Raw genomic sequence first — 21347 nt, forward strand, 5'->3', positions numbered from 1 at the left:
TCTAGTCCCAACACCCCCGTGAGCTGAAAACCTTGCGCAAACACCACAATCGACAACATCTGTTTTGCCTTGTACTGCTCCTTTAATAAGAAATAATTGCCTCACCAACAAATGTATATGCAAACATATATAGGCTTGGAGCGACTAAACGATCGACATGCTGTCGGAGAGCAACGACGAAAGTGATGAGTCCGCTGAAGCTCAAGTCATCAGCGAAAGTGACGACTGGAACGGCAGCGATACGTCCTCCGGAAGTGATGACTCGTACGAAACTGACGAAATGTATCGTGCCAGGAAGCTGTATCCCATCAAGAAGGCGACCCTTCAACAGGTGAGCACCAAGGCCAGAGCTGCCGTCGCCGTAGAACGCTCATTTCAGCTTATACAGCTCTACTATAGTTCTACACTGAAAAAGCCAAGGAAGCAAGAGCCGCCATGACCTAGGACTGAAACCGTAACGGTACCGAAAACCGCTTGGAACCCAAATTTCTTCCAGAACCGTAACCAGAACGTAACCGCAATTCACCATCGGCAATTAACCGAAACCGTAAGCTGAACCGAAAAATGTGATTTCGGTTACCGATTCATATGAATCGGTTCAAGCGTGAACGCGAACAACTTTGGATGCGGTATTTGTATCGCTTCGCAACTCTGATTAGTGGTGTTGTGCGTGCTTCTGTTGAAGTAGATCTCTTCGTCACATGTTTTTCATTCAGGAGTTATGTAGACAACATATTGATAAGTTAACTGGTCGCCCGTCTTGGAGAGTTCGTGTACTACCGAGGCGTACAGCACTTTCCTTGAGGCTTTTAAAGGCGTGTATGACAGACATTTTCCGACCACGTCTGCGAGACCACCTCGCCGCTGCCGTAAACCATGGATGACATCGGAAGTTCTTGCGATAGTTAGAGAAAAGAATAGGTTGTTCAAGCAATTTTTGAATAATCGTAATCCAGATACATTTGCTCTATTCAAACGGTGAAGAAATCGCACATCACACTTAGTAAAGCGTGCAAGAATAATACTATCACAATATATTCCACAATTCCGCAGGTAATTCGGCAGCAGTGTGGAAGGTCATAAACCGCATTATGAAGCCACACCACGATAATTGTGACGTGATCGTTAACGGGAACGTGGTCCTTTCTGGTGATGCACTATGTGATGAATTTTGACAGCTACTTTATAAATCTCACATCTAGACCGCCTCAGCCCAGGTGAATCGCCCACCCCATCACCATCCAATGTATGTGTGTGTGTGTGTGTGTGTGTGTGTCACATCTAGAGCGTCGGGGCAGTACCGCTTGCGGTGCTGTTACGGGAAGATCTTTTCTTGATCTAGAGCGAAATTGACAGCTGAACAGCTCCATAACGCTTGCAGTTACGTTAAAGACTCCATCCCAGAAAGTTTACTACCCCTCCCCGTATCGGAAAGTGAAGTGTGCTCTGTTTATGCGAATATCAAACAAAGTAAATCGCGTGACTGCAATAACATAGAGATTGCACCTGTTAAATCTGTTATTGATATTGTTGCGCCCGTCCTGGTGCACATATACAATCTTGCGTTCATAACCGGAATCTTTCCCACTGAGATGCAATGGGCAAAAATCGTAGTCCTGAGTAAGGAAGGAGACAAAAACCAATTTAAGAACTAGAGGCCGATATCCATTTTACCAGTTTTTTCAAAAGGCCTCGAAGCATTGCTGCATAATCGCCTCGAAAAGTTTTTCACGAAGCATTCTTTTATCAATGATCATCAATTTGGTTTCAGGAAGTTCTGCTCTACGGAACTTGCCTTGCTTGCGCAAAAATAGCTATTAATTCATAACTTTGAAGAAGGGTTGTTTACACTAGGGGTTTATTTAGATTTTTCCAAAGCTTTTGATTTTATTGATCATTCTCTACTGTTGCTAAAACTACAATACTATGGAATTCGCGGTGTCGTTCTTTCTTTGTTATCGTCATACTTGTCAAATCGCACTCAGTATGTTTCGATGGGCAACCATTCTTCTACCGCCCGGAAAGTAGCCTCGGGTGTCCCACAGGGCAGCATCCTAGGACAGCTGCTATTTAATATATATATTAATGATATCGTAAATGCCACTGGGGTCGGAGATTTCTACATCTACGATGATACAACGATATATTTTTCAGGGACGAATTTAGCTACGGTAGTGGATAGTGCAAATGTTGCTCTCTGTGCTATAAATGAGTGGGCAGTAAACAACCGTCTTCTAATAAATAGAAAGCGGTATTATATAAAGCAAAAAACAAACCCATGCACTGCACGGTAGATGTAGTACTGGGAAATCAGCAAATAGATGTTGTGGATTCCGTAAAAGTCTTGGGTGTTGTTTTCTCTGCTGACCTATCCTGGACTAAACAGGTTGACTTAGTTCGCGGTATCTTGTCTAGGGATCGACTTCTTTTCCCTGTGCAGGTGAAACTTTTGATATATCGGTCCCTTATTCACTCCGTTCTCTGTTACTATAACCTCGTGTGGTGTTCTACTGGTTTGGTTAACTTAAAAAAGATACTGATATTACAAAAGAGAGCCGTTAGGATTATAGAAGGTGTCTCCGTTTACACACACGCTGAGCCCCTATTTGAGAAGCTAAGGATTATGAAAATTGACATAGTCTCTAATTACACTCTCGTTAGGTCGTACCTAAGGGCCCTTCGCTTAAACAATAGCAGATGGTTGTCGCTGTGCAACCTTGACAGAACTACCAGTCGGCAGACACGCCAATCACATCTGTGGCAGGTATATACCATCAATAAGAACAAATTACGCCAAACAATCCTTAACTTACAGACTTACCATTGTTCTAAATAGCTTCTTGAATTCTAGTATTGATATTTCACAAATGTCCTCAGGAAATCTCAGAAATATGTTTTCAAGTCAACTGAATTGACAACCTTGCTTTTTGTCGTTCTGCATGTGTGTAATATTATTCCTTTTCTTTTTTTCTAAGTGAATTTCATTGATAGCCTTGTATCGGTTATCTCTACTGTGCATGTTGTATCATGGCTTTCATATATTTGCCTGTATTATTTTCTCTTGTTTGATTCCGCTGTTGTCGGCACCAAATGTAGGGTGGTACCGCCCTAGTGAAGCGGCTTCTGCTGCTTTTTGGCGTACCACCTTGTTTTGTGTTTGACACAAACAGAAATAAATGAAATGAAATGAAATTGAAATGAAATGAAATGACATACGACCTTATGCGCTTGAACCCATAATCGGATGACATGTATTGCGTACGTTCCGTTTGTTTCCACGTCTGTTTGCTTAACCGCACGCGCTTCTTGTTGCCTAGCTTGTTAAAAATTTCATAATGCCGGAACTTTATCAACTTGCCAGCATTGTCCTAGCAGTGCCGGCAACGCCTTGTAAGCGTAGAAAGGGCATTTTCCAATCTAAAGTTCATTATGTCCCCACAAAGAAGAAACAGCTGTCTGAAGACACTCTAGAAGACATAGCGATGGTCCGTTATAACCTGCCGTATACAGTGAACCCTCGTTAATATGACCCCCGATAATCTGACATACGCGCTTTACGACCATACACCTGGGGCACAATGCAGTGAAACCTCTGCAAATCCCCCCGTTGATATGACAATTCCGCATTATGACCAAAATTTTCGGGAACGACCATGGTCATAATAACGAGGGTTCACTGTGTGTAGAACGATGCATGTGCCTGCTCTGACATCTATTACAAAACTATGTTTTCTTGCATAGATATGATGCACTTCTCCTCACGGTAAAAGGGAAACAGTTCAAGACGTCTTCCTAATATATACTTGCAGGGCAATCCTGCTAGGCTTTTCGAATAAAATTCCGTGCAACAGATAAATATGTTCACTTTTACCCGTTTGCACTTTGTAGCTCATTTTGCGACATCCACGCAGCCTGCATGCATCATAGAGAAAACTGAAAAAGATACCGGTTCAACTGTTCGGTTACCGCTTACCGGTAACGGCAAATATTAAAACGGCGGATCCCGTAACCGCTTTCAGAGTTCTGACACCGAACCGTAACCGAACCGATATTCGTTTCGGTTTCAGTCCCTGGTCATGGCAGGCTACCGCCACGTGAACATACAAACCGCGACCAAGGGCAGACAGTAATACTCGTATTTTGTATTATAATACAAAGACATAATAATTTCCAGAAATCAGTATTATACTACTCATACGGAAGGATGTGATTTTGAGATTTAATACTTCTATGTATTACACGAGCACATAGAAAGAAGAAATCTACTCATACACTTCTGGTAGAGGTACGTTCACACTAGATCAGTGAAGGCCGCGAAAGTCGCGAATGACGGAGATGCCACCAGCTCCGGTGGCGCAGCGGTAACGCGTGCGCTTGGAGACTGGGAGGCCCGCGGTTCGAATCCGCGGGCCGGCTGTGCCGTCTGGGGTTTTTCCTGGGTTTCCCTCAGATGTGTAATAGGCGTATGCCGGCACAGTTCCCCTGAAGTCGGCCCATGGACGCAGCTATCCTCCCCCCGAGTGGATTCCGCTCGGTCTTCCACTTCACCCTTTCCTCTCCTCCTCTCCACCACCTTTCCCTTCCCGAGAAACATGCCGCCTAATCAGGCAGGCAGACCTCTCGGGTTCCTCCCAACGACACTCCTCCTCCTCCTCCTCCTCCGACGGAGATGCCGGTGAACTTGTCACGTTCACACAGCAATCCGCGAATCCCGCGGACGTCGCGAACGTGCCGAAAGCCGCGACGCGAGAGTTGAGGAGATTGCTTCTACTTTTGCCGGGGGGGAAGTCGCGAGTCTGGACCAATCAGCGCGCTCCACGAGCGAGGATGCTGGGAAGGGAGAGCAGCGGCGTAAACAACAAACATGGCGGACGCGTAACCTGGCAGGCATGGAGGAAGGAAACACAGGGAGCGGCTCTTCCCTCCAGACTAGCGTAGCCACCCTCTAGTGGTCGCTCGAGTCAAAATCGCCATTGCTTCCTGTCCACCACGTGATCCCCTCTAAAGTTTCGGTTTTGCAAGGCTTTGTTTCTCGCGCTGCTCTCCGTATGATTTTGCTTCTTGGAAGCAATTTATGGTGAAAATGTGAGCACCGCCGTAGAAGCGACGTATGGTAATGTGTTCCTGTCCCGGCTGCGGCTCTCGTTGAACTGAAAGAAGCTCCACGGGAGCGCGTTTTGTTCGTAAGTACACGGTATAACTTGCTTTAGTCGCCCGTGTGTCTTCGAGACATCTTGAATTCTTCATTTGGGACCTCAAACTCTGCCGCAGATTCATTTCATATCTTCTGTTCTTGTACAAATCTGATTATTGGAACGGCATTCTCAACCACTTAGTCAAGAAAAGTACATACGTTGGAAGTAACCGTTGCCACACGTGATGTTTCCGGTCCCGCGTACTCCTTTTGCGTTCCGCACACTGACTGGTCTTCTAATGGAACAGTAAACATTGGTAACACACAGAAATAAAGTGCAAGCACGCGTTCAACGTAACACTGCCATCTGAACTGCAACACAACTACAGCTCGCGTCGTCTGCTTTGCTGGAGCCATGCTGTCTGGAGGGTCACGTGAGCGGTCACGTGGTAGACAGGAGCATCCCAGAATGCAATGCGACGTCGGCTACGCTCGTCCCGGTAGAAAACTGTCGGAGGGGCCGCTCCTTGTGTTTCCTTCCTCCATGCTGGCAGGTCCCCCAAACTCACCTCGGAAAAGCGTGCAACGAAGAAGGCCGCCACTAGATACCCCACTGTTGCCGTTCCAGATCACTTCAGCGCGCCAAGTTTAGCAGCAAAATGTTTTTGTTGTTTCTGCGAATGAATCTAGTCTTTATATGTCCAAATAAAACGCGTACATGTATAACAACTTTCTGTGTCGTGTTTCACTTTTTGGTCCCGTTTTTAAACGTGTTGAGCGATCGGAAGGATCTAGTGCACGGCTGCGTGCATCACATAGCGTACCTGTCGTACCAGGCGCCGCAGGCGCAGTCGTCCATTTCTCCTTCGGTGACTTGGCCTGGCTTGGATTGTGCTTCAACTGAATCTTTAGCGCGCTACAATCCAACGCAAGCCAACGTCTGGTAACAATGGGGTATCTAAGGGCGGCCTCCGGCTTTGCACGCATCGGGATAGGAACAAATACATGGGAAAATGGCGACCTTGGGGGACCTGTAACCTGGTCTACGAAATTATAATCAAGGCTCTAAGGCAGCGCTAAATATTGTACGACAGCAAACGCAAGAGGAGCAGAAACACATAAAATATGAAGACCGCATCATAGCAACTGCTGAAAGAAGGCGAGGAAGTAAGTGTGTGTCGACCATAGAACTCTCATAATAACTAGAAACCAAGCCAGCGGAGGGGGCATCTAAACATGAGAGCCGCCATCATCGATACGGTAGGCCTAGCGTGTTATGAACGGTGTCTCCTACGAGTTCCGTGCGCCGTTCTTTCATGTCGTAGCACAAGGTTTAAACCGTACGATACTCGTTCCCTACGGAATCCAAGCGCACAGGTGATGGCAGGCGAAACAAACACACTTCGCACACGGCATGGCACATGGAGCCCAGCGGAAGCGGAAGCGACTTGCATTGGATTGGATACCATTGCCCCGAACGTCTTCACAGCATCTGGTCTTCACACGTGGAAAGGCGGGTGTTGTTTCCAATCATACCTGGGTCAATTACTTCTAAAACGTAATTAAATTACATTACTCATTACTCCAGTTAGAATTTAATTACATTACATTACTCATTACTGCAACTGAAATGTAATGAAATTACATTACAATTACTACGGAAAAGTAATGACATTACTAAGTCATTACTGCGAGTTTAATCGTAACCTTATTGAGGATGTGGAAGTTCATTGTCAGACAACACTACGCTGTAAAAACAAGACATATTTCATTCTGTGCCGATTGAGTTCGTCACCGTTCATAATGGGCGTTGGAATTCTTTTAACTGGTCAGACTGGCAACTCTCTTTCTGCCAAGTGCCAACACAGAACACACTCTCGATTCTTTTTTAAAAAGTAATGTATAATGTCATTAAAATTGCTGTCCACATGTAATTAAATTACATTACAAATTACATAATGTCAAAAGTAATGCAACGCATTACAAATTACAAGAAAAAGTAATGTCATTACTGTAATTTCATTAGAGTAATGACGTTACTACCCAGGTATGTTTCCAATGCAGCCCCCAATAGACGGATTATCTCCGATGAATAGAAGGATTAGCCATTGCGTAGGTTACACCTAGGGTTGCCACCAGGCCGGTATTATACCGGCACGGCCGGTTATTTGCTTCCTCTGCCGGTTGCCGGTAGGAAGATGATACCGGCAGCCTTTTGCCGGTATTTGTGGCTCAAGACCTCTTATAAGGGCTTTTACGGGATTTTTCCTTCAACATTCCACTACAGCTTGAATAAATCTGGAGCACAGACGAAACTCCGCAGTCACCAGTCGTTTTCTTAGTTATTCATTATTATTATTATTCATTGTTATTCATTACGCCTTGTGTTCGGAGGGTACAAGAGCAGTGGTTCTGTAAAGCTGTTCGTGGTTGTGTCGAGCCAGCTAGAACGTTCCTCACCCACTTTCCCTTTCCCACGAGCCTTTCCTCATTTCCCTCTATTCCACCTCCTCTCCCTCGGCCGGTATTTTTCACTCCAAAAGGTGGCAACCCTAGTTACACCACTAGAGGGCGCTACGAGCAACGCTTCACCACTAGGGGCCGCTGCTGTCGCATTCCGCGGATGACGTCATTGCTCCTTCGGGGAGCATGGTGAGAGATAGCGGGAGGCATGAGATGGCGATGCGAAATAGAGCGCCCTTGTGCAAGGCTGAGGTGGCGCTGCGGGCGACAGGACAGACGCTCTCGGTGGCGGCTCTCCACGGCGTTGTTATGGCCTCGTGACCGCGATATACGCGGCGTCGGCGGCAAAGGGTTTTGGGTCCAGCGTTGCGTACCAGTCTTTGAGCGAGTTTATATGAAGCTCACTCCGTTTATTGTTCAACTGATTGTTGTTGTTTGAAAGCTCAATCGCTATGCTGTGAGATTGGGGTGTACGGCACGCATACGGCATACGACAGTATAAATAAGTACATATAAACAAAAGGACGTGTACGATAAATTACGCCACATTATTATGGCTTCCCGTGTTGCTACACTTTGCATTATAAAGGCGCTTTTGCGAACCAGTTCGTTCACAAACAGCTGTGTGCATCCTGTCGTGGCAGGGTGTTCAAAATTAAGCTTTCACGAGCGCTACGCAAACACAGCAATGACAGGAAACCGGATGATAACTGTAGGCTACTTGTGTAAGAAACAGGTGCTGCTAATTATGTAGCACCTGTTTCTTACTCAAGGGACAGAAAAATAGCGCCAGTTTTCTTTTGTTCGCCTATTTATAAAGTGCTAGTAAAAGCTTAAACACCCTGTATATTAGACTTGGATACTTTCCTTATTGCCTAATAACGCTTTTGCGACTCGAGCACGTATATTAGCAGGCTCCAGACTTGCGCAATATTATTTTGGTGATGGTGCATATGATCATACAAGAGAGGAGGAAAGTTGTTCCCCCCTATTTGCTTTATGTATTTATTCACTTCAGTATATCATTTTCACATACTAGTTTAAATTTAATTAGCGGTTAGTAATACTGCAGTATAAGCAATTTAGCACACTACAGTGCTGTAAGATATATTGTAAGCGCCTTATGGCTGCAGAATCACTAGATGGATATCAGTAAAATTTTAGTGCCTTCTTTTCTGGGTGGTCATGTCACTAATAGGGATTCAGTTAAGTGCTGTGGCAATTCCAATGTAAACAGTAATCTGCTATATTGGAAAGTGAGTGATTATGGTCAAACAAGTCTCAATAAACATGATACCTTATACAATACCATCTGTACGTGATTCCTAAATGTTAGTATGACAGGGTATGAAGAACTGTTACGAAGTGCATGCTATCCAAAGCAAGTTCTTCCACATCCGCCTCATGTACACACACTCAGAAGAAAAAAAAAACGGGTCTTGGGTTTGCCCCTGGTAACATAATTTAGCTACACAAATGCAGATATGTGCAATCAAACACATTTGCAAGGAAAGCATGACGATTATAGCAGTTGCAACAGTCATGTCAGTAGGTCATGCACATCTTGGTATTTTTGAAATTTTTCAAACATTTCCATATCTTTTATATTCAACGTTCTGGACATCTAGTGTGCAACACCTGATATCGAACCAAAATCTGAGCCAGTATTGGGTCATGAACACATCGGTGTAACATGAGCAACAATAAGGCAGACGACATGTCAACAGGTTGCAAACCGCTGTTCCACCTTGCACATTTGTCATGTTCACCTAGGCATTTTTGAAATTTCTTAAACATCTCCACATCTTTTATATTCAACGTGCTGGACATCTAGTGTGCAACACCTGATATTGAATCAAAATCTGAGTCAGTATGGGGTCATGAACACACCGGTGTAACATGAGCAACAATAAGGCAGACGACATGTCAACAAGTTGCAAACCGCTGTTCCATCTTACACATTTGTCATGCAACACCCTTTGCAACTCCTTTGCTCTCTCCCATCACTCTCTCTTCCAGCTTTTCTTCTAGCCTCTCTCCATATGATTTCTATGACGTCGGCTGTGTGGAGACACGTGCCATGCCTGCTGCTGCTCGCACCGGGCATCGCTTTTCAGGTTGCTGTATAAAACGCAGTAAATACGTGTTTTGCGATTGTTATCTTGATTTATCATAACGACATTATACGCATTAGACGTGCGGAGCTTGAGTACAGTTCGAAGAATGAAACGGACCAGTTTTTGAAGCGAGGAGGAGGAGGAGTGTCGTTGGGAGGAACCGAGAGGTCTGCCTGCCTGAATAGGCGGCATGTTTCTCGGGAAGGGAAGGGTGGTGGAGAGGAGGAGAGGAAAGGGTGAAGTGGAAGACCGCTCGGGGGGAGGATAGCTGCGTCTATGGGCCGACTTCAGGGGAACTGTGCCGGCATACGCCTATTACACATCTGAGGGAAACCCAGGAAAAACCCCAGACGGCCCAGCCGGCCCGCGGATTCGAACCGCGGACCTCCCAGTCTCCAAGCGCACGCGTTACCGCTGCGCCATAGAAGCTGGTTTTTTGAAGCGGATGACGGTGGTGCCGGCATTCCCGGCGTTCGGAGCACAGCGTGAACGAGGAGTCGTGAAAGCTGTAAAGCGGTGCTTGAGTTCCCGGCGTTCGCGGCTTGCGGTGATGTAGTGTAAACATAGCACCGACAAAGTAGACCGGTGACGCTGCGCAGATTGTACTTTGGACCTCTCAGTAAGTATTACACGTAACAATGAGAAATGGCCGAGGCAGACCACAACTAAGGACGACTCTAAGGACGACTCTAGCTCAAGGGAAACGGCGTGCTGGTGTGGTGTAGCGGTTAGCATATCTGACCGGAGATCAGAAGTCCCAGGTTCGATTTTTGGCGTCAGCACCTCTTTTCTCTGAGTTGTTTGAAGTATTACACCTTCGAGGGTATTATAATACATGTAATACTTCACTTTTCTGCATTACAATACAAACACAAATACAGGGAAATGAGTATTATAATGTAAATACTCAAGAGTATTACTGAAATAGTGTTACAATATAAAACATCATCATTACCGCCCACCGCTGGCCGCGACGTCGTCTGCTTCAGCCAATCACCGCAAATAATCTGAAATACAGAAAGCCTTCTTGCTACCAATAGCTGCCCATCTGAATTCGTGGCTGTCATTGGTGGACACTTATTTGGAGCGCGGCACCTACGTCACGTCGATTCAAGCCTTGCTTCATTTAAATGGCGTTGGTTGCGCACATCGTTGCACTTGCACAAAACACCTTCGTTAATGTGCCTGCCACACCGGACTAAAAACTGCTATTTATTTTATATCGTATTATAAATCAACCTCTCAGCCGCTCAATCAATCAACCGCCCGAAGACTCGATAGGCAAAATACGTATAAATGCCGCCAGTGAACATTACGCTCCCTTCCCCGAATTTTCCAATGAACCCGCAAAAATTCACACGCTCTCCGAGAGCAGGTGACGTCATGCCTGTCTCCTAGCAACAGTGCGCGCACCTTCCCCGTTTTCCGCACCACGTTGGACGATTGCCCCAGCTGTAGTTAGGGTTGCCACCTTTCGTAGCGAAAAATACCGGCTGAGGGAGAGGAGGTGGAATTGAGGGAGAGGAGGAAAGGCTTATGGAAAAGGGAAAGTGGGTGAGGGGTGGACGAGCACACACACACACACACAGAGAGAGAGAGCGCTCGCTCAAGATAATACTGTCACGAAGAGAAATGGGCCGGCGAGTCGTCGAATAAACATCAAACGGTTTATTAGACTACTTGGTAGCAAAACACAAAAGTGATAGAACACAACTGAGTCCAAAGAATGAATGAATGCTCCAGCCTGGAGCGCACAAGCATTTAAGCGTCGCGCCGAAAAGTCTAGAAACAGCACGTGCAGCAGGCGATGTGTCTGGAAGCTTCTTCCTTCTTCTTCAGCATGTTCCGGGATGAGATGTACTGTTTCGTGCCTGCCCTGGAAGTTTCTCGAAGATGATTCGTGGCATTGCCCCCTCCGTAGACGTGGCATCGTCCCGATGCCAGAACTGTCGGCTCATCGCATTTCGTTTGCAGAAGCCTCGTAGCCAACGTCGTCGTCTTTAACATTGTCGTCGGCGCCGTTATCGATTAATGCAGTTGTCTCGTGGTCGTCGATGAGTATTTGCAGGTCACTGGTAAGGTTTTGAGCGTCGCGGCGGTCTGTATTGCTGTTCGTCGAGCTCGGAGACTGGTCGCGTCGTGAGTCAGCAGAAGCATGCTGCTGCCGTAGACTCTTCAGTTGCGGCGGGATGACTACGCGCTGAAGGCGGGAGGCGTCAGGTGAAAATCCGGGTAGACCCAGTCGTCGGTACGTGAAACGGCAGTGGACCCGGGTGGCTTCTTCACAGTGGTAGCAGAGCGGCCTCAAGTCTGACGTTCGCCGTACATCTGTCTTGCGAGTTCCTTGTGCGCGTGGCTGGTAGCTGAGTGGTGCAGGTTGGGCGGGTCACGAATGCGCCCAGCTGTTGCCGTGCCGCGCTGCCGATGGTGGCTGTCGTATTCATCTTCTTGCGGGTTGGGGGTCCCAATGGCCTGAATTCCGAATGTAGATCACGCTGTCTTCGACTCAGACGTTTCTGTTCTTCCAGGCCGTTGAGCAGGGATTGCCCCGCACCTCCACCAGAAATGTCACGAAGCGAAATGGGCCGGCGAGTCGTCGAATAAACATCAAACGGTTTATTAGACTACTTGGTAGCAAAACACAAGAGCGATAGCTCTCTGAACACAACTGAGTCCAAAGAATGAATGAATGCTCCAGCCTGGAGCGCACAAGCATTTAAGCGTCGCGCCGAAAAGTCTAGAAACAGCACGTGCAGCAGGCGATGTGTCTGGAAGCTTCTTTCTTCTTCTTCAGCATGCTCCGGGATGAGATGTACCGTTTCGTGCCTGCCCTGGAAGTTTCTCGAAGATGATTCGTGGCAATACGCGGAAACATGTTCCTGTGCGTGGCTGTATCACTGATGCTAGAAGTAACAATGATAATAATAATAAGAATGAATAACTAAGAAAACGACTGGTGACTGCGGAGCTGGGTGTGTGTTCCATATTTATTTAAGCTGTAGTGGAATGTTGAAGTGAAAATCCCGTAAAAGCCCTTATGAAAGGTCTTCAGCAACAAATACCGGCAAAATGCTGCCGGTATCACCTTCCTACCGGCAACCGGCAGAGCTCCCAAATAACCGGCCGTGCCGGTATAATACCGGCCTGGTGGCAACCCTAGCTGTAGTGAGGAGATGTAAAGAATGTCATCCCTGTATGTAACGTGGTGTAAAGTAGAGGTGTGCGCCACGTCGCCGCCGCCGGTCAATTTATGCTCGCCGCCGCCGCCGCCGGTTCAGTCATGGCGGAAGGAAACACAAGGAGCGGCTCTTCCCTCCAGACTAGCGTAGCCACCCTCTAGGGGTCGCTCGAGTCAAAATCGCCATTACGTCCTGTCCACCACGTGCTGTCGTCCTGTCGGTTTTGCAAGGCTTTGTTTCTCGCGCTGCTCTCTGCGTGTTTTTGCTTTTCGAAAGTCATTTATTGTGAAAATGTGAGCAGCATCGTAGAAACGACGTATGGTTATGTGTTCTGTCCCTGCGGCCTTCCTCATTGAACGGAACGCAGCTCTGTCACAGGAACACGGTTTATTCGTGTTGTTTCAGTCAGGATCGGTTGTTTTAGTCGACTGTGTGTGTTCGAGTCATCTTGAACCGTTCGTTTGGGATCCGGCACTGTGCCGCAGATTCATTTCATATCCTCGGTTGTTGTACAAACCTGATTAATAGTGTTCTGAGTACCACTTAATCAAGAAACGTACATACGTTAGAGGTTACCGTTGCCACACGTGATGTTTCCAGTCCCGCGTACTCCTTTTGCGTTCTGCACTCTGTGACTGGTCTTCTAATAGAAGAGGAAACATTCGAACATACAGAAATAAAAGTGCAAGCACGCGTTCAACATAATACTGCCATCTGAACTGTGACACAACTACAGCTCGGGTCATCTGCTATTGGTGGCGCCGTGCTGTCTGGAGGGTCACGTGAGCGGTCACGTAGTAGACAGGAGCATCCCAGAATGCAATGCGAAGGCGGCTACGCTCGTCCCGATGGAAAACTGTCGGAGGGGCCGCTCCTGTGTTTCCTTCCTCCATGGGTTCAGTCGATCGGCGCGCTGCTGTCGAGTTGCGAAGTTGCGAACTTTTCCGTTCGCATTTTTTTCCCGCATTTTTCCGATCGTTCGTTGTTTGTAGCAAGCTGCAGCTTCGGCCGCAGACATGACGCTCAAAAATGGAAGATCAGCGACCACGTGCCTTCACAAGCGCCGAAGCAAATCTGAGGTGGTAAAATGTGTGTTTGCGATTTGCGTATCATCTCCTGTCCATACTCTATCGTTGCCTGGAAAACATGTTCTGATATGTTTTAGAAATGAATAAGTTATGTACTTTTGAAAAATTATATTTAATAAATAAGGCAACTTGACGTCATGTTCTTTGGCGTTACGAATACAGAGGCGGCGTTTTAGAAAAATACAGTCGACCCCCGTTTATCCGGACTTAATTTATCCGGATCCCGCGGTACCCGGGCAAAAGGCACGGGAACGGATTTTCCTCAATGTATTTTGTTCTCGTTGATCTGGACTTCAGCTTCCGGACTGGGACAAGAATTCCAGGGAACCAAAGTCGAAAATTCTTCTAATCCAGCTTCATTTATCCGGACTGCCGGGAGTAACAGGAGACGCTGACCCCACTTCGTCACCCTTTTCGCTGTGTTGGGGTTATTCCCATCACACGTCAGGGACCTACATTCCTCCGTAGGGGAGACAACCGTGCACGATGACCCCCTTTTCTATTTGTGTGCGTTGGGTCACGTTGACCAGTCGAGTCATTTGGAAATATCTCGAGCAACTGTCTGGTTCTAGAGGGGAAAACTCCAACCCGAGGGCCTGCTACTTACGGCCCGTTGGCCGATGAAGACATTCCCCTAGCTGAGGTGCGATCCCTGATGCAGAGGCTCACTGCGACTGCCGTAGATGATGCTGCGGTTTCTGACTACGTTGACGTTGATAAGGATGATGACGCGTGCGCAGCTATGCCTGATGACGGTGTGATTGCTGCTGTTGCCTCCGATGATGTGCAGCAAGACGGTGCCGATGACGCCAGTGAGAAACAAGGCTCCGACATTGACACTTTGCGTCCGCACTGACATTCTTCGAGCAGCGCAACAGCGTGGCTCAACTCTATGCAATTAGCAAAAGTTTGCAGGAATCGAGTGCCTACACTACTATGTAACAGCTGTCATTGACGAGATTTCCGTTTTGTGTTTTAATTAAACCTTCGTCTGTAGGTCGTTTCTATTCGGTCGTTTCATTTATCCGGATGCCCCGGTATCCGTACGATTTCGCCGGGAACGGCTCCGTCGGGATAAACAGGGGTCGACTTAATATATTTCGATTGAACTGGACGATTTTGTTGTGAAACATAACCCTTCGAGATCCGTAATCTTTAATGTCTAAATGAGCACTCCGTAGATCTGAAGTCACTGAAAAGTGATATTGTTTATCAAAATGACTTGAGAAGTGCCATATGTCTGACAGGAGCAGACAGTTTCGGTTTCGCTGCGCCCATTCGTTTACCTTCCAAAATGGTACTGCTCGCACTGAAAACACCCTCATGGCATAGCATATCTCTTCTTTCACACCCATGCTCCAGTGGTTGACAAAGTCCCTATAAAAACCAAGAACGCCAGAGAGAATCGGGCAGTTATGCTCCACTCAGGTGCCTTGGCCAGGAAAATGTCGCCACGGAAGAAATGCTGCTGCGTCCTGTGACAATAAGTGTGGAAAAGCTACAATAGGTCACCTACTGTTACGTAAAAAAAGAAAGAAAGAAAACAGTTCAATATTAAGACAAAAGTCTGTCCCACAGGTCGGGTCGTTATTCAACTGATGCACGAACAACTTTGTTATCCGACACCAGTTCCTCTAGGATTCTCGGGTAGCGGTGAAGCATTAAAACAAATAAATAAATAAATATAAAAAACAACAACATTAGGAATCGTACGCAGGTGATCATGTGTCCCGTAAAAGAAAAATAGTTGTTAATTCCAATACTTATTTCACTTATATGTGACTTCTTGATTTTTTGCTATAGTAGTTCCAGTCTACCAAGTTGGCGCGCTGTTGTACCATCTGACGTCATTTGTTTGTAAATAGGGATTCAGATGCATTGGATTTGTTACCTCAATCCATTTTTGTGTCTTCTTATCCTCTACGCTGGCAATCTTGCTTGGCAAGGCGCGGTAACATCTTTTTGTTGTACTCGATATTTGGGAGTCACCCATGCTGCTGCGCAACCTCGTGTAAGCCCACGTGGCGCGCGAAAGAATGCACCTCGCCGTTTCTACGCGGACCGACGCTCAGGAGGTCAGCGTCCTCTCCATAGCAACAGGGAGAACTCCAAGGCTCAAGCAACCAATAAAAGGCCGCACTCGCACTGGAATTTCCGGCCACTTTGCTCCGCACTCGTGGCCTCCTTTCCACTTCATTGCTGGTTCTTCGAACGTCCGGTCCGAAATTTCGCTCAATTGTGGAGCAAAGCAAAACTTTATAAACTCTGGCTTAAACGACAATCAAGATGAGTTCGCCTGGGAACGCGTGCTCCCCAAAGAAGTAAGGTACTTTAACAAATACTCCGCACGTACTTTTCTTATGACAAAGTTTAGATTTCGTGACGCATGTTTGACGTGACACATGCGCTTGTTTCGTTTGGCGTGCGCTTTGAAATCGCGATCGTTTGCTGTGCGAAATGTTCTGTTACAACGCGGTCAATTGGACGCTTCATATTACAAAGATAACAAGCAACGTTTCAGATATGGCACAACAAAATGTACAGGAAGTATTTTCTATTCACCTTTCTGGATACGATAGGACTTGGATCGTTATTGTGAAGGGGCTCATTATTTCATTCCCCGCATCACCACAAGCAATGTGGTAGAGTATCGCCCCTGGCGATGAAACTCCCCATCCATCACCTCACAATAAAGTTGTTGTTGTTACAGGCAGTATTTTACGCAGCAATCTTCCGCACTTTGAGGATAGTACGCATGTAATCGTTTCCTTTTAGCTTGGGACGAAGCTGTGACTTTAGTGATATTCTTTTCACATTATATGAGTTGAAAATGTTATCACAGCCACGCACGATTCAACACGATAAGTATACAACACGGCATTTGGTGACAAGTGCCTACACCCCTTAGTTCAATTTTCGTTTACACTGATTACGTTTTCCCAAAGTAAGTTTTCTCAGGGTACGCGATACATTCTATGCCCTTTTTCCGCTGAATTAGTGCTGTTAAGCGATGAACATCCACTTCTTTTTACGTTGAAACCACGCTGACGCTATACCACTCCAGCAGAACCTCGGACCGGCCCACATACGTGAGGCCGACAACGGCAAGCCCTTTCACCATCACCACCACCACCTTGGACCGGAAGCGTAAATCCATGTGGCATTGCAACTTCCCTTACGTTATTTTGACAGGAAGTTGCAAACCACCCATAGATGTCCCAACTCACCGGGGGAGGGGATTCGTATGCATCATGGGCCGACTGGAAAAGAATGTCACATTAATTCTGCTACACGCGCAGCACGTTCCCTGTAAACAGGCAGTTGTTTATAGTGTCTCATTCAAGTATCCATGAGCGATCCACCCATGACAGACTTTTCACTGAATTCAGACTTTACACAGTTTGTTTCAAGTTTTCGTTTTCCCCTCGTACTATTCGTGAGCGGAACCGATTGCCTTTAGTGTCGTTAGCTCTTCCAATATTGATTCTTTTATGTCAGCTTTAGAGTTGTATCTTCAGTAGACCTGCAAATGTCTTCAGTTCTTGATGCCTGTGTAACTACTCCTATTGTGGCGTTATCGGCCCATAGTATTGTCTAAATAATAACGAAAACTCGAGACTAGGGGAAAATAAACAAAAAGGGATGCACACAAACACACTTGCTTTCTATCCTTTTTATCGTTATCATTCAAATAGTTTCTGTTATCTTTAAAATAAATAAATAGATAAAGGATGTATGTATGAACGTCTGCACCAACATTTCTGCGATGGAAGGAAAACGAAAGCTGTACTAATGCGAACGAGTTGGTTTGGATCAAACGTACACATGTTGCGGGAAGAAGACAGGACGCTACACAGGCAACCGCTTTGTTTTTTTTTGTTTTTTTGATTGGGTGTTAGCGCCGCGAAGCAACTGTGGCTATGAGCGACGTACAGATGTGGACAGACGGAGGGAGGATAGCAGGAAGGAGCGGGGGACAGGGGGGTTAGTATGCGTCCTGGGCCGACTTCGCAACCGCTTTGTATGTTTTGTGAGCTGCACATTGCGAGTTAACGCACACACTTCCGTCTATACCCGGTGTGTGTCCCACATGGTCGCAGAGTCACGTTCTTCACCGTGCAAAAGCAACCGTGCAACCTGCCAGCGTTGGAAGTTTTTTAGTCTGGAATCGTTTTGGAAGACGTGGGGAGACATTGCGCCCGGGGCTTTATTGTGCAACCCGTTCCTTTACACACAATTCTTATGGTGATAAAAAAGTGACCTAAACTGAGCAAAGTTCGGAACTGCATTCGTAAAAACAATGTCATAAAGCTGAAATGAAAAAGAAACGGAACGCATGTCATAAAAGAATCCGCGCACAATGTGCGCGGCGAAAACAGTCGCATGCTATGGCGCTGCAATCCAGAAAAAGGCACCCATCTACAGCGCATGCGCAGACGTGCGGATTCTTTCCTCTGCGCAGACGCAACCGTAATGACTCAGGTGGACCCGGCAGTTATCGCTGTTGGTGAAATAGCGCGAAGGATTCGCGTTCATTCTGCCACATGTATATTTCCCAGGCAGCACAATGTACTGAAAGTCGAGTGCAATAGGGGTGGACAGGTAGGTGGAAGGCCTTGAACAGACTCGTCAAACTAAAGAAAAATTGATAAGACACACACCGTCCACCCCTATCGCACTCAACTTTCTGTACATTGTGCTGCTTGGGTTCTTTTTTAGCCCTTCCGTGCTCCTTTAAGTCAGGTGTTATGTTCATCGGGTTTTGACACGGGAGTAATGGATGTGCGCAAAATTGTGTTGTTATTCGCTATGAACTTCGTCTTTCCCTGAAATGTGAGTTGCATCTGCGCAAATTTCTAGAGAACGAGAAGTGGAAACACGTTCCGGAAAGGGTAACAGGGCGTTTAAAGCTCGCGATTTGCATCTGCGCAACCTTCGTTCATATTAAGTGGAGGAAAAAATACTCTGTCCAATAAGTGGTACATATGATTACACTGACACTGTCATACTGACATCTAATACTTGCTGCTGTTATGGTCTACGTATTTAAAGGGATTGTGACATTCTGATAGACATGATTCATTACACATGCACACGAGGTACTACATGTCACAGTATTGAGGAAAAAAGAATTGTAATGTTGTAGTCTGTGATTTCTACAACGTCGCACGAACTAATTTGTGTAATTTTCAACGAGTTACACCTGCACTTGGTGTCATTCGTGTGCTGTGACACGGGACCTTTCGTGACACTCGGCAGAAAGTGCACTCAGGATAGTGTGAGTTTCCCAAGCTCCCTTCACTTCTCTTTGGCGGACCGAGTGCATAGCTTCGACGGCATGCTTTGTGGCACAGGTAAAAATGCTGAGAAAAAAAGGGGGCCCCACACCACAATATTTTTAAACAAGTATTTTGACAGCGTGTTTATTTGCTTTTAGTATACAGTTATCAGTCTGTGAACACATGTTTGAGGCACATGTTTCAGGCGAATTTGTTTTATTTTGGAAGAAGATTTGCAGAAAGTGTTTCTAAGCAAAAAAAAAAAAAGAAAAACATTATCAGGAAGGTATCGTGGCGCGCATCTAACAATTTTGAGGCACTTTAATATTGCCTGTCGTAATTGCCATCATACTTCTACTCGTGCCACTTAAGCCATGTAGCAACAACGTAGTGAACGTGACATTCGCTTGGGAGTGCACTTCACGCCCATGTGGCACCAAATTAGCCTGTGTTAGAATTAGGTGTGTTAGAATTATTTCGGAATAAACTTCCGCATCACGCTCCACTCGAGAGGTGCGAAAGCCTCTGTTATTCCCATTGGTTCCCGAAAGCATGTGACCTCTCCTGTGGCTGCCTCACTTGCTTGTGGGGATATTACAGCCTGATGAATTTGGGCGTTCGACGTGTAGATTTTTTACGCGTGCGACTCCCTTTGCTGTAAAACTTCGAATGCAGCTTCACGTCGACATCTGCCTTTGGATTTATGCGGTGTAACTTGATGGTACAAAATGTCAGAGCACCTTTCGCGCACAGGCGTGAAGAAGCTAAACCGAAATTTTACTTACTTAAATTCATTGTTAAAGTTTGCCCGCGTATGCCACGTGCACAAGTAATCCAAAAGCCGTTCGGGATACAGAGCTAGAGTACACATTTCCAAGAGTTCTTCTTAGAGATACATCTTCCATGTATATCCTGTGTAACATGCTTGCCGGAAAACACTTCTAAGGAGCTATGCTGGGTTTGAAACTGCAGTCTTGCAGTGCTTTCTTGTTTAGTAATTTGATGTATACTGTCGCCTGTAACGGTCCCTTTGATGAGAATTGCAGTACACTGAAGGTTGACTAAACTTTATTAAAGCGAAAGCGGCGAAACACGAAAGACTGTATATCATATGTCTCTTGGTAGAGCGTAGCTTGCTATACGCTGCGGACGAACTCGATTCGACTGATGGATTGCTGACGATAGTCTTTTATCTTTGAGCTCAAAATTCTTTGTCGGTTCGCTGTGTCAGCGTCTCAAATACAGGTGCCACTTTCCGAACTACGTATCTTCAGGTATGTCTCCATCTGAAAGTCCAACAGAACGCTCAAGAATCGAAAGACATCTGGATGTGGACTGTAGAGGCACCCATTGAAGCGACTGTGGAACGACTCACAGGCGTTGGTGGTATTCTGCATGTTGTCAGTCATCTCAGCCCACATTTCCGGAGGAAAGCGAAAGCTGTCTTTGATGTACTCATCGACAAGATAGTCCATAAATAGCCGGAGCTTTTCTTCCCGCTGAGATCCCGAGCACATATCAAACACAAAACAATCTGCAACTTCTGATGGTGGAAGGTATGGCAAACCATACACCAGTTTAAGCCATAAACGCACTTCGCAATTCTCACGCTTGAAAGACGGTGACAGACCCAGTTTCTGTATTTTGCGCCACCATGCCTGGCCTAGGTGAAATCGGCATCCTACAATGTTAGCATTTGGCCAGGAGAGTCTTACGGCATTGTGAATGGCTGTCTCAAAGTCGACAACAACTGTTGTTGGTTCAAAAGTTTTGCCCGCCTCCGCTGCCGCCTGCTTGACCAACTGCATCACCCTCAAGTAGCATGTTTCTTCTTTCGATGGTAGCAAGCTGAACACAAGCGGGACGTAAATACCATTCCGGATGCCATGGATTGTGAAGAGCTGTTTGAAGTACTTCGTGCACGATCCGAATGTTCCGTCCATGAAAATCTTATCCAGGGTGCAAAGAAACGAAACATTTGATGCGCATGAAAGGACAACCACTCCCATGCTGCTGTCGTTCGCCAGTACGAAGCTTTCTCCCCTGTTTGTTGTTGCAGACGATGCCAAAATTTTGTGTACGTCTTC

At 46.3% G+C, this 21347-nt stretch overlaps 1 protein-coding gene across 1 annotated transcript in view; it reads left to right on the forward strand.

The window, feature by feature from the left end:
- Window positions 1–21347, forward strand: part of LOC135395472 (gastrula zinc finger protein XlCGF57.1-like) — a 71049-nt gene that overhangs the window by 4062 nt on the left and 45640 nt on the right. Inside the window, exon 2 of the mRNA XM_064626667.1 lies at window positions 134–331. Coding sequence (XP_064482737.1) covers window positions 158–331 — 174 coding nt within the window. The 5' untranslated portion in view covers window positions 134–157. The remainder of the gene's footprint in view (window positions 1–133; window positions 332–21347) is intronic.

This window comes from Ornithodoros turicata, chromosome 5 (genome assembly GCF_037126465.1).
Source record: "Ornithodoros turicata isolate Travis chromosome 5, ASM3712646v1, whole genome shotgun sequence".
Lineage (NCBI taxonomy): Eukaryota > Metazoa > Arthropoda > Arachnida > Ixodida > Argasidae > Ornithodoros > Ornithodoros turicata.